Source organism: Kogia breviceps, chromosome 7 (assembly GCF_026419965.1).
Source record: "Kogia breviceps isolate mKogBre1 chromosome 7, mKogBre1 haplotype 1, whole genome shotgun sequence".
Taxonomy (NCBI): Eukaryota; Metazoa; Chordata; class Mammalia; order Artiodactyla; family Physeteridae; genus Kogia; species Kogia breviceps.
The window spans coordinates 21798394-21811101 of record NC_081316.1 but is presented as its reverse complement, the minus strand read 5'-3'; the positions used below and the strand labels follow the sequence as shown (position 1 = coordinate 21811101).

At 67.4% G+C, this 12708-nt stretch overlaps 1 protein-coding gene across 15 annotated transcripts in view; it reads left to right on the top strand.

Annotated features, from left to right (window-relative positions):
* Window positions 1-12708, top strand: part of BRSK2 (BR serine/threonine kinase 2) — a 64381-nt gene that overhangs the window by 34108 nt on the left and 17565 nt on the right. For 13 of the 15 annotated variants that reach the window (XR_010841321.1, XR_010841319.1, XR_010841320.1 and 10 more), the window contains exons 2-7: window positions 7152-7246; window positions 8316-8401; window positions 10861-11001; window positions 11481-11597; window positions 12391-12424; window positions 12640-12708. Coding sequence is in view for 12 of the 15 variants with exons in the window: in XM_059070401.2 (XP_058926384.1) it covers window positions 7152-7246; window positions 8316-8401; window positions 10861-11001; window positions 11481-11597; window positions 12391-12424; window positions 12640-12708 (542 nt within the window). In the remaining 3 variants the exon portion in view is untranslated. Of the gene's footprint in view, window positions 1-7151; window positions 7247-8314; window positions 8406-10860; window positions 11002-11480; window positions 11598-12390; window positions 12425-12639 lie in introns of those variants that run through there. The other 2 variants (XM_067037867.1, XM_067037863.1) reach the window with 2 other exon arrangements.

Sequence of the window (12708 nt, the reverse complement as noted above, 5' to 3'; positions counted from 1 at the left end):
GTGTCCTGTCTGTGAGGCTGTCCGCCACGTGTGTTCAGCTCACACTGGACACCGTCCCGGGCGTTCCTCTGAGGCCTGGCGGTTTGTAGGGCTGAGTGTATTTCTTTGATCTCTGTTGCTCTATAACAAGCTGCCCCCAAAACCTAGTGTCTTGAGACAGCAAACGTTCTCTCACCACCCCTGAGGGGCAAGCGTCCAGGGCAACCGAGCTGGGTGCATGGGGCTCAGGGGTCTCACGAGATTCCAGGTGTGGGCTGGACTGGAGGCTCCCCCCACCCCTGCTGTCACCTGGAGGCCATGTGGCCGTCTCTGAGGGGCACTGCCTAGAGACAAGGTAGCTGTCTCCACCCGAGCAAGGCCCCAGGGACCCCAAAGGAAGCTGTGCTCTTGTTAGCATCTGGCCTTGGAGACAGGAAGCCATCCATTCTGCCACGTTCCACTGGCCACACAGACCAGCCCTGGTGCAGCATGGGGTTGACCACACTGCCCGAGGGCCAGTTTCCAGGAGGCACGAGTCACCAGGGGTCCTCGTGGGGCTGCAGTCCACCGAGGCGGGCGGAGCAGCCAGCACCTAGGTGGCAGGAAGGACCTGCACCGGGAGGCCAGGCGCCACTGCACTGATGCCAGAAGACGCATCCCCTCCCAGGCTGGGGAGTCAGCCCCATTCCTGCTCTTGTCCCATCTCAGTGAGGGCAGCCGAGCCCGTCTCGCCCCGACCACTCTCTAAGGCTCCCTTGGTGCCAGCCGCGGGCAGCAGGGCGGGCAGCAGGGCCGGGCAGCAGGGCGGGTAGCTTCGCAGGCAGCAGGGTGACCAGCTTTGCTGACTCGTCCCAAGAGCCAGTGTGGAGCCACCTCCCCCATTGTCCAGCAAGAACCTGGGCAGGAGAGGTGACAGGGCTGCTGCAACCTGTCCACCCCAGGGAAACAGCATCCCCCGACGCCCCCGCAGTGGGCGGAAAGTGGGTCGCCGTTAGCTTTGCTTGTGGCCCTGGCACCACGTTAGCTGGCCACGTGGTCCAGAGGCACGGTGGGGAGTGATGTGCGAGGAGGGGGCCGGTCGCCGCCCCGGGCGTTAGTGGTGCTTGGTGGTCCTGTGAGCATTAGCGGCTGCATGCTGGTGTCTCCTGGGGTGCTCAGAGGGGCTCTGGGGGGTCCAGGCAGGCTGCCCTGCCCTCCTCCGGCCTCAGCAGAAGCCTGACAGGGGACTGACGGGAGCTGCCAGGTGACCCGAGCTGGGCTCTGGCGCATCCTGCCCTCCACCCCGTCTGGTCACCCGTGCCCGCGCCCCCAGCGTGAGGAGGCCAGTGTGGGCACACGGACGGGGGCTTCGCAGGAGCGGGTGTGTGCCGTCCCTTCCCCTCAGGGTCTGTTTTCTGTCCTCTGAAGGCCTGGGCTTGTGGGAGGCTGCGGCCCGGCTCTGTCAGCACCACGGACAGCAGCTGGCGCTGCGCTTTGGCAGAGCGTGTTCTGGCTTCCAGGCCGCCTCCCGCTGGCCCACGCGGAAGTAACAGAGAAACGTGCTGACTCCGGACTGGCGCCCCTCCGCCTCCGCACTGGCGCCCCTCCGCCTCCGCCTCCGCCAGAGCCTTGGGGCCCGCTTCCGGGGAGACGGGCTGACCCCCACCCTTCATCTGAACCTTCGCCCTCTTCTGGGGGGCGCGAGGCAGAAGCCACAGGAGGGGGTCTCGGGGTTGGCCCCTGAGGCAGGGGACTTCCCCGTGGGGTGGGGTGGGGCGGGCAGGAGGGACCGCTGAACCCGTGAAGCTGCGGCTCGGTGCCCCTGGCAGTATGGGGGCGGCTGGGCGGCGGGGAGAAAGGCCTTTTAGGCGAAAACTCCAGGGCCCTGCAGAGCTGACGCCACCGAGGGAGGGGCCCACGGCTTGTGGCTGGGGAGGGAGGGAGGGGGGACTGAGGAGCCACAGAGGACGACGCAGGGGACAGCCAGGCCCAGGGGTGGAGGGGCCTTCTCTCTTCCTTCAGCTGGCTCCATGCCCCAGGGATGGGTGCCTACGGTTGGCAGCCTGATCTAGATTTGGTGATTTAAGCGAGAAATGGCAAAACCAGTCTTTTCTCTCTTTGCTTTCCTGTCTGTGTGGGAGCTGCACGCACTCTGCGTGTGTCACTTCGCAGGACTCTGCCAGCAGGGCCCAGGGCAGACCCGACCGCCGTGCAGAGCCCGTGCGATTTGTGTCACCGAGGTCACGTGGCTAGTCGGTGGTGTGGAGGCACGGGCGGGGGCAGCCACGCACAGGACCCACGTACGTGTGTGTGCGCTAGCTTGCGTGCACCCCTCTCGTGCCCTGGGAGGACTCCCAGGCCGGCACGTGGTGGATGTGCAGAGGACACGGCCGGCGAGTGCGGGCTGGCAGCGTGCAGCTCAAGCCAGGGGAGGCTCGAGGTCACACTCCTGTGTTGTCACGCGGTGGGCGGGACACAGGTCAGCCACGGGGGAGAGTGTCGTGAAGCTCTCCTGCCACAGACACCGGCTGAGCGTGGCCCCCAGGCCCCGAGAATCTCCCTCCCGGCCTGTTAAAGAGGGTGCTGGGAAGGCCCTGGGGAACCCACAGGCCATTTTCAGGGGCCATAAGTGTATGAAAGGCACCCCAATCCTGGGAGGGAGGCTCCGGCCCACAAGACACCGCTCCTCCGGAAGGGTGATCACAGTGCCGTGTGGTGGGGGGCTGACAGACTGAGCCACGGTGCCCCCATCACCATCCAGGGGCTCAGATGAGGTGGACAGTGCGTGGGCTGGGTGGGTGGGGGGATGGTAATCAGAGATGGAAACTGACAGAGGAATGTCACTGACAGGAGAGGGACCTCCTTCTGGTCCTGACCCCGCTGCAGCCGCCTCTTGGGGGTGGCCAGGAAAGCCCTGGGTGCAGGACGCTCACTGGGCCTCCAAGGGGCAGGGTGGGGCCAGCTGGGGTCTCAGGACCTGACTGCCACAGACAGAGGAGCGAGGGGCCCTGGGGCGGGGGTGGGCGGGAGGGAAGGGCCCTCAGGGAGGTGCTCCAAGCATGCCCTGAGGGAGGCTGTGCAGTGGCCTGGCACCTGGAGAAGAGACAGATAGCCGAGGGCCTGGGGCGGCTCTGAGCTCAGGACAAAAGGCGGAGGAGCAGCCCGTGGGAGCTGCACTGTCTGCCCATAGGGACTGCAGGGCTGGGGCCTGTGGGGCTGCGGGCAGCAGGGCTGGGGGCTGCAGGGTTGGGGCTGCTGGGCTGGGGGCTGCAGGCCTGGGGCTGCTGGGCTGGGGCTGCAGGGCTGGGGCTGCAGGGCTGGGGGCTGCAGGGTTGGGGCTGCTGGGCTGGGGGGTGCAGGGCTGGGGCTGCTGGGCTGGGGATGCAGGGCCGGGGGCTGCTGGGCTGGGGCTACAGGGCCTGGGGCTGCAGGGATGGGGCAGCAGGCCTTGGCTGGGCCACCCTAGGAGGTCGAGAGGAGAGCCTGATGCCACCTGCACCAGACCAGGGCCTTCCCCTCCCAGGCAGGCCTGGGACATCCACAGAGGCTCATTACTTGGAGGTGGAAACAGAGCTGGAGGCTGGCATGCAGTTAGAGGGAGTGACCCCACTGTGTCTGTAGGGAGGGGAGTCCTCAGGCGGCCCTGCTGACACCCCTAGTGTTGACTGCCCTGTTGGGCCACAGGGTTGAGCCTGGGGTGCAGAGGGTCCCCTTCCCCACCCCCACCCCCCAGATGCAGCACTGTCACCTGGCCCGGACCCCTGTCCAGCCCCAATGGCAGTCTCTGGGCAGTGGAGTCTGGGCCCCTCCCTGGGGGCTCCCCACTGGGCAGTGGTCCCTTGTGCTCTGTCCACTCCTACGAGCTGGCAGCCCCCTGGGTGCAGGGCCCTCTAGCAGGGTTTTTCCCTGAAGGTACCTGACCAAGAAGAAAAGGGAGGCCAAGGATGACCAGAGAGCTGGAGGGTGAGGCATCTGCTCAGGACCACCCCTGCCTGACCTCTGACCCCACAGGCCCATCCAGCCACCTCCCATGCTGGACCCTTGCAGGTCTGAGAGCCCTGAGGGCCACACCTTCCCGCGCTCCCCACCACTCCCAGGCCCCACGGGGCCCTGGCCTCCTTCCTCCGACCAGACTGGTGCCCTGGGTTTGACGGCTGACCGGGGGCCAGCGGGGGCTGCAGAGGGTGCTGAGCCAGGCCTAGAGAGCTCCCTGCCCCCAGCACTGTGGCCGCCTCTTGCCCTCGAGCCATAGTCGATGAGTGGAGGGGCCCGGGTGCTGGAGAGGGCCATCCTGCTGCCCCGCGCCCTTGCCCCAGGTGCGGGGAGGTCCCGCACACTTGGGTGCCCTGGGGCGGGGTCTGTTCTCAGCGGTTCCTGGATCCCCTTGTGACTCTCCCAGCCATGCTCAGGAGCCCCGGGAGGTGAGGGCCCGTGTTCGTGCACACGCGTCCTTGTGCCTGAGCCTGGGGTGTGTTGGGGAGCTCGTGGGTGGGCCTGGGGTCCTCAGGACGCCCTTGAGGAGCCCCTTCCTGCAGCAGGGCCCAGATGGCGCAGCACCCTCAAGCACCCGCTGGGCAGGATCGCTTCTGTTCCTCCCATAATTATCTGTGACGCTCTGTACTTTGCTTCTCTTGACGTGTACCTATTTGCTGCAAAGGCAATAATTAGAGGTGAAATCACAATTGGAAAATGAGCCTGAGCTGTTGGAGGGCAGGGTAATTAGAGCCGTCTTGGGCCTCCCTAGCAGGCCCTCCCGAGGGTGCACTCTGCTCCCTGCCTCCAGGGAGGTGGCAGGACTGCTTGGAACCCAAACCTCCCACCCGGAGGACCCCGGGGCTGCAGGAGACCAGCACAGCCAGGGCGGCCTGGAAGCTTCACCCAGGAGGGGCCCCTCTATGCTGGGCTTTGAGGGGTGTGTAGGAGTCTGTGGGCAGAGGACTTTCGGGGAAAGAGGCAGCAAGTGGAGGAAGGTGAAGGCAGGGAGACAGCCACCAGAGTTCTAGGACGCAGCCCAGGGCAGCCCCCTGCACCCCAGCCATGTGTCCTGGCTGGGGGCCCAGCCCGCAGACCCGCTAGCAGCTGTGAGGGTGTGGCAGGCTCATGCCCTGATGGCATGGGGCTCGCCCAGGGCACCTTGTCCACTGGGTCCTTTGTTCTCCTGGCTTTTCTGTGCCATCCAGTTGGTGATGGAGTTTCTCATCTGTGAAGGGAGGGTGGTAACGGTACCTGATGTCACACGGCCCCAACGCTCTGTCAGCAGACTGGCTGCTGTGGTGGTCAGTGATGGGGGTGGTGGCAGCGGCCACTTAGTTTTCCACTTCTGGAGGGTTGCCTGCGTCCCTGTCCAGCTCCCTTCTGAGTTAAAGCTCACTTCCCTTTATTCTCCACGTGACCCCTGCCTCCTGGGGACACGCGCATAGGGGTGTGCATGCACAGGTGTGAGGCTCATCTGTGGGGAGTTTCTGGGCCATCTGTCCTGGGCATTTGGAGGGACTCGTGCCCCCGGGGAGCGGCCTGGCCGCCGTTGCTGCGGCTCCTCGAGGCCCGTGCACCTTGCTTGTCTGGGGGACTCGCCAGACAGAAGCTCGCTTCTCACTCGGGCCTGCTCCTGGTCTGTTTCTGCGTCTGGGCCCAGACCTGCCTGATGCCGGGGTGGAGGGGTCAATGCCGGGCCCGGTTCCTGTCCTGGAGGCCGTCCTGGAGGCTGTGGAGACCCTGGGCCACGGCTCTGAATGACATGCCGGTGACGTTCCTCCTGCTGCCCGGCTCCTGACCTGGAATCACAGGGCTTGGGCTCCGGAACAAAGGCAGCTGGGGAGAGGCCTGAGGAGCCCGCAGCCCTTCCCGGGTGGGAGCTGGGGCTCAGTGGGCCCCGCTGCGGGACCTCTGTCCTCCCCTGAGCCGAGGAGCTTGGGGCCCCCAGGCTCGGGGCTCGGGGGTCCCACGGGGCCTGGCCCCCCGCCCCTCGTCCAGCCCCGCCTGCTGCTCCTCTTGCGTCTGGGGGGCAAAGGTCATCTCCCGGCTGCCAGCGGGCCCACTGCCCACCGGGAGCAGGAAGGAGGAGGACGTGACCCTGCCGGGAAGCTGTGACTGCTCGTGACCCCGAAGGCCTGATAAAGAGATGCGCCCCTTAGGGGAACGTGTTTTCGATGCACATGGCAAAGAATTCATTTCCCATAAAAAGCAAAGGGCTTTGCAAGTTGGTAAGAGCCCCCCCTCAGCAGCGCAAAAAGGGGCAAATGCAAACCCGAGTGGTCGGAACCGTTGAGACTGTGTCAAGGTCGTAACTGAAGCGGCAGCAACAGAGTCGGCAAAGTGTGAATGAAACTGAGGGGCGTCCAGCGCTCCACATCCCTCAAAACCCAGCAGAGGTCGTGGACAGGCTGCAGTGCCGGGGGGAGCAGGTCATCCTACGCTGCATCTAGGCGCCCGAATGCCAGAGGCGGCCCGAACTATGGTGGTCACCTCCGTGCCCATCAGGGAACACAGGCCACCTCGGGGAACGTCCAGGCCGGGCCCAGGCTTGGGAGGGGAGAGTGCAGGGCGGCTCGCTCTGAGGCCACGGAGGGTCCAGCGGAGGGCAGGAGGGCAGGAGGCCAGGGGGCAGTGACCAGGACCACGGCTCCCTGCAGCGTGGCGATGAGAGCAGAGGTGAATCGGCTGAGTGCCCTGTCCCGTGGGAGAGGCAGGAAGGCGGGAGGCGGGCCGCAGCTGCCGGGGGAGGGGCCTTGGGCCTGTGCTGGTGTCCTGGGGAGAGCAGGGAGCTGGACACAGGTGGCGGGGGCACCTTGTCCAGGGGTCCGAAGGCCAAGAGGAGGGTGACGGGTGGGGGAGAGGCCTGTGGGACCTGAGGGCACCCTGGCTCCCCTGCCGAGGGGCCGAGCTCCTGCTAGGGTCTGGGGGAGGGACTCCAGGTGTTGCTGACCTGGGAGTGAGGGCCCGAGGCCCAGGCTGGAGGGGCAGAGGGCCAGTATGTGGCGTGGGGACACCACCTGGGGACACCTCTGGCCAGCGACCAGGGAGCGTGGGAGGGCCGACATTGGCCTGGGGTTGGCCCAAGACAGGCGGGGGGGTTGGGCAGGGGCACAGGATCCCGGCGCTGAGTGAGGGGCCGGGGTTGGGTGCGGGAGGGGCCCTGCTGGTCAGGCCTGGGCGGTGGCCGGACGGGGTCTGAGGGCTCCCCTCGCCCCCAGGCCTCGTGAAGCTGGGGATTCACTGTGTCACGTGCCAGAAGGTGGCTGTCAAGATCGTCAACCGCGAGAAGCTCAGCGAGTCTGTACTGATGAAGGTGAGCTTGGGGGGGGGACGGGCGGGCGGGGAAGGTGGGGAGCGCCCAGCGGGCAGGGCGGAGCCAGGCTGCAGGTGAGCCAGCCTGGGAAGGGGCTTCTTGCTGGGTCCTGCTGTCACAACTGTTGAGAGGGCTGGCTGGCCTCGGTTTCCCCCGTTGGAATCAGGAAGAGACCCGTGTCTCTGAGGGAGAAGAGGAAGTGCCGGCTCCCAGGAGGCCTCGCAGCCCCTCCTCCTCCCTGCCCCCCCCCCACCTCAGCACCGCCCAACCCCAGCCCTGGTGGAGTCCCGTCCCCTTGGGGACTGAAGCAGACCCCACGTGACTGGAGGACTGCTGGGTGGGACCAGACACTCAGCGGGGTGGGGCTGCCCAGGCTCTGTGTCCCGTCTGTGCTCATCTGTCCAAACGGCTGTCAACTCAGCAGGCAGGGGCGAGGGACAGAGGGGGAGCAGGCCTGGTCCTCCAGGCACACGGGGGCAGGAAAGCAGGAGGGCCATGGTGGGTGCCGGCCAGTGACACAGTGAGGACCCCTCTGGCCGCTGGGGGCGGGGGGGGGTGGGGGGGGCCGGCGGGGGGGGGCCGGGTGGGCCCAGCTGGGGAGCCCTGGGGGATGCGCCACGGGCCGGTTTTAAGGGGAGGTGGCGGTCGTCTGGATGGGGTGTGGGCAGCGCTGGTGGAAGCTGGGCAGATTCCTACCCTGCCTTGGGCGGCGGCCAGCTTGGGGGCGGGGTCTTACGTGTGTTTGGGGCGCTAAGGTCAAGATGCCACAAGATACCTAGGTGGGGAGACAGGAACTATCTCAGTGGAAGTGGACCTGGGGGTGTAACCGGCCCCCCCCACCCCGAAGGCCTGGCAGGGGCCGAGCGCAGCTGGGGGAGGGGCAGGGAGGCGGCCCACAGGGTAGAGATGCCAGTGCTAGGCTGGACCTGCCCCAGGGCCCAGTGCTGCCCCCAGGAGCCCAGCATCCCGGGGGCTCTGTGACCCCACAGCCTGGACGGGCGGGTGGGCGGCACACGGGTAGGGGGATGAGGCCGGCCGGCCTGCCATGACGGCGCCCCCTTACCCGCAGGTGGAGCGGGAGATCGCCATCCTGAAGCTGATCGAGCACCCCCATGTCCTCAAGCTGCATGACGTCTATGAGAACAAAAAATATTTGTAGGTATTGCTGGGTCTGGAGAGCTGGGGGGCAGAGGGGGGCCGTCACAGGAGGGGGTCTGAAGGACAGGCCATGGCGGTCACTGCCCCTTGACCGGGTCCAGGGCTGGTTAGGGGGGACTTGCAGAGCCACTGGCTTGAGGATGGGGCCTTCGCGGGGAGCGGACTTGGGGGGAGGTGTCGAGAGGCGGGAGTAACTCAGGCCCTTTCTCCCGGCCCCAGTGAGCCTCAGGACCCCGCCGCTCTGCCGGGGCCTCCCACGAACCCCTTGCCAAGCCCCTCAGAGCCCCCGTGTGCTCCCTCATGTGGGTGGGGGCCCCAGGCTGGCTGATCCCGCACTGTCGCCACGCCAGGCCCCTCACCCAGCCTGCTGTCAGGGTGCTGAGCGTGGCTGACCTCCTGTGGCCACCGAGGCCGGCGGATGTCTTCCCGCGTGGCAACCCCCCACGTCTCCTGCTGTGTGGCCTCAGCGAGCTCCCCTGGGGGTGTGGGCGGCTGCTCACAGGGTCCCCTCGGGGGAGTCAGCTCTGCCGCTGCCCCGTGTGTGGCTGTAGGAAAGGCCTGGCTGCTGGGCTGTGTCCCTCAGGGAGGGGTTCTGCCAGAGCGTTCCTCGGGACGGGCAGCTGAGCGAGGGGGTGTGGGCAGGGGGCTGTCCTGGCATGGTCCCCGCAGGCCCACTGCCCCAGGGGCCCTCAAGGTCTCGGGCCCAGCCCTGACTGGGCCCCTGATGCAGGCTGGCCTTAGCCCCTGCAGCGCTGTCTCGGGCAGGCGAGGGGGGGGCAGGAAGTGGCCCTGGGGGAGCAGGGGGCCCGGGTTCAGCCCCAGCTCCTCCGACAAGCAGCGCCCGCTCTTGGGCCTCCCTCTCCTGTGCCAGTCGGGGACCCAGCGCCACACGAATGCCCAACTCTGAGTGTTTAACTGCAGATGGGATGACAAGCCGCTCCCCATGGCCTCGAGAAGAGCAGGGTACCGGTTACCGCGGGGTTGGGGTGGGGGCAGGTGGTGGACACTGGTGAGCTGAAGCCGCCCTTGGGACCGCTGGGAGGGCCACAGGCCCACGTGGGGACCCACCTGGCGGTGTCTTGATATCCATGAGTTTGGGGTACGGGCGGGTGCTGAGCAGGCCTTGCCCACCTCTGCACACAGGAGGCCGGTCACACTGCCTCCTTCTGTTCAGATATTTGTGGGGGTGCCAGGCAGGGGGAGAGGCCCCCAGGAGGGGCAGGAAGCAGGGAGGGGCCCGGACAGCAGGCCGGGCGGGGCGCAGACGAGCAGAGGCGGGGTGACAGGAACAGGATGCTGGGAGCATGGTGGACGGTGGCCGGCCTTGGTGCTGCTGGGCCCAGCGCCCTCCCGGGGGTCCCAGGGAGCCTGGAGGCAGGGGAGCAGGCGGGGGACCTCTGCCACCGAGGTTGGGGCACCACTGGGCCTGTGCTGTGGCCTCCCCCTCAGGAGCAGGGCAGGTCCCCTGGGACTGGCCCCGCCTCTGCTCGAACCCCACCCAGTGTCCCACCCCGTGTCTCCAGCCGTTTCCTCCCCCCAACTCCTCCTCTCTGCAGACAGGCTGCCCCCCACACCCCGCTCCAGCCCCTCCATTCCTGCAAGACCAGCTCCTGATACAGCCCCACGAGGCCCACACCCTTGTCCTCGCCAGCCCTGGTCCCGCAAGTCCCCTGTCACACACCTCCCCTCCCCAAGCCACCGCAGCCCGCCAGAACCACCCCTCCCTGGCTCCCACCAGGGGCTCCTCGGGGCCTGTGCTCAGCCCTCCAGGCCCAGCTCCCCTGAGGCCCGCAGGCAGCCATGTCCACGTGTCTTGGACCACCCCCCGCCCCACCCTAGAAACCAGTCCCTCAGGTTCCACCCCAGGGAAGCTCAGCTTGGACACTGCTCACCGCAGAGGGGCGTGGGGTCCCCATGGAACCCAGGGCGCCATGGGGACCCCACGCCTCCAGCAGCTCAGCCCTACCCTTCAGCATCACCCCAGCTGTGTCGAGCTAAGCTGGGGGCGTTCACCATCTGCCTTCTGGCCACACCCACCCAGTTCTTCATCCCCCACCCCCGGCCCCCTATCTTCCGAGACCAGCTGTGCCCCGTCCCCCACCCATGCCTTTTTGAGGTCTGCCCTGCTGGCCAGGGCTCCCTGAGGGCCTGAGTGTCTGATGTGTGTCCCCTCCTCTGGGAACCCGGCCCGGGGTGGCCAGGGAGGGACTGGAAGGGCCAAGCCTCAGGCTCGGAAGAAGATCAGCGACTGCAGTGCCCCTCTCGCCTTGGGGCCCATTGTGGCCCTGCTCCTCTGGACCTGCTTCCCTGGCGGCAGGCGGGGACCCCACCCGCTGAGGGTGCCCAGTGCCGGGACGCGGGGGAGGATGGCGCCGGGGTGGGGTGGTGGTCCACCACCTCTGGCCAGCGGTGCCCTGGCTGGGTGCGCCCACCCGACGCCCGCCCGTCCCCCGCAGATACCTGGTGCTAGAACACGTGTCTGGTGGGGAGCTCTTCGACTACCTTGTCAAGAAGGGGAGGCTGACCCCCAAAGAGGCTAGAAAGTTCTTCCGGCAGATCATCTCTGCGCTAGACTTCTGCCACAGTCACTCCATATGGTGCGTCCCCCGCCCCTCCAGGTGCCCTTTCCCCCACCAGGTAGCCCCCCTCCCTGCAGGTGTGCCTCCCCCCACTCTTGCACTCCCCCCCGTTCCCCCTGGATCAGGCAGTATATTCTCTACTGGTCCCCCAGCCCAGGGGCATGAGAAAGCTTTCTGCCAGGTGCCTTGGTTTTTTCAGGGGTCCTGGGGTCAGGGCACCCTCGGTCTGGCGGCCTCAGGTTGGCCTCGGCCCAGAGTAGGTGTGGTGGGGGAAGCAGCGAAGGGGAACGGGACCCCAGGGAGCAAAACAGCTTGCCCGTTGCTGGCAGAGTCCCTGTCCTTCCATCCTGCCGCCGTCTGCCCCGTAGGAGACTTCCGATTGGCTGCTGGTGACATCACCAGGCAGCGCTGCCATTGGCCTCAGGTTGTGAGGGCGGGGTTTCGGGAGGGGCGGCAGCTCCCACCCCTGTCAGCCTCTATCGCGCCTTCCTTCCCAGCCACAGGGATCTGAAACCAGAAAACCTTCTGCTGGACGAGAAAAATAACATCAGGATCGCAGACTTCGGCATGGCGTCGCTGCAGGTTGGCGACAGCCTGCTGGAGACTAGCTGCGGGTGAGCTGTGCCCTGGACCGGCTGCCCGTTCTCCATAGGCCAGGAACAGTGGCCAGGGGCTGCTGCCCCAGAAGACTTGGCCCCGCGGCTGCCCAGCCAGGTGGCCCCCCAGCCCCAGGGCCCCCCAGCACCCCACAGCCTGGGCTGGAGGCAGGGCCCCGGCTCTGCTCCTGTCACCGTCTCCCCAGTGCAGTGAGGGGCTGCAGGCGACCCGCCTGGCCCATTACATCCCTCGGCTCTGTGGCCAGGCTCGGAAAGGCCGGTCTTGCCCTGGGAGCTCCCTGCTCTGCTTGGGAGTGAGGCTGGCATGCCAGCTTCCTGCTCCATGCACTCTCATAGGGGTGCCGGGGCTGGGAACCTGGACATGCCTCACAGTCCAGCCTCTGGTGACCATCTCCTTGGGCAGGGCAGGTGGGCAGACAGCCTGGAGCAGAGTGGGCCCCTGGGTGCCAGGCTTGGGCCTCCCCCAGGAGCATGCAGGGGGGATTAGATTGTGAGGGAATCAGCACCAAAGCCCTGGGGCCTCCTGGTGGGCCTGAGGATCCCACAGTGGGGCATCGTCCCAGGCAGAGTTCGCGGTGGGGGGAGCGGGGGGAGCGGGGGGAGCGGGGAGGGCCCCTCCCCTCCCCTCCCCTCCCCTCCCCTCCCCTCCCCTCCCCTCCCCTCTCCTCCCCTCCCCTCCCTCTCCACCTGCTGCGGTCCTGGGGGCAGTCCAGAAGCCCAGGGGGCGGGACGGCTGGGTGCTCGGTGGGTCCTGAGTCTCCTGCCCTGTGACTGCTGCCTTTGCCTTCAGGTCTCCCCACTATGCCTGCCCGGAGGTGATCCGGGTAAGTAGCCAACCCACCACGGGCCCCCACCCTGGTCCCTGTCCCGCCTAGGGGGCCTCCCTGCCCCGGAGATCGTGGACCCCCAGGCCGGGGCCTGGCCGCCTGTCCCTGGCGCCGCCCACGGGGCCGGCTCCTCCCAGACGCTCCCCTTGGGCCCCTCGGTCCCCGCAAAGACCCCGGCCCTGCGCCAGCACCAACCCCAGTACTGTCCTCAGGGAGAGAAGTACGATGGCCGCAAGGCAGACGTGTGGAGCTGCGGCGTGATTCTGTTCGCCCTGCTTGTG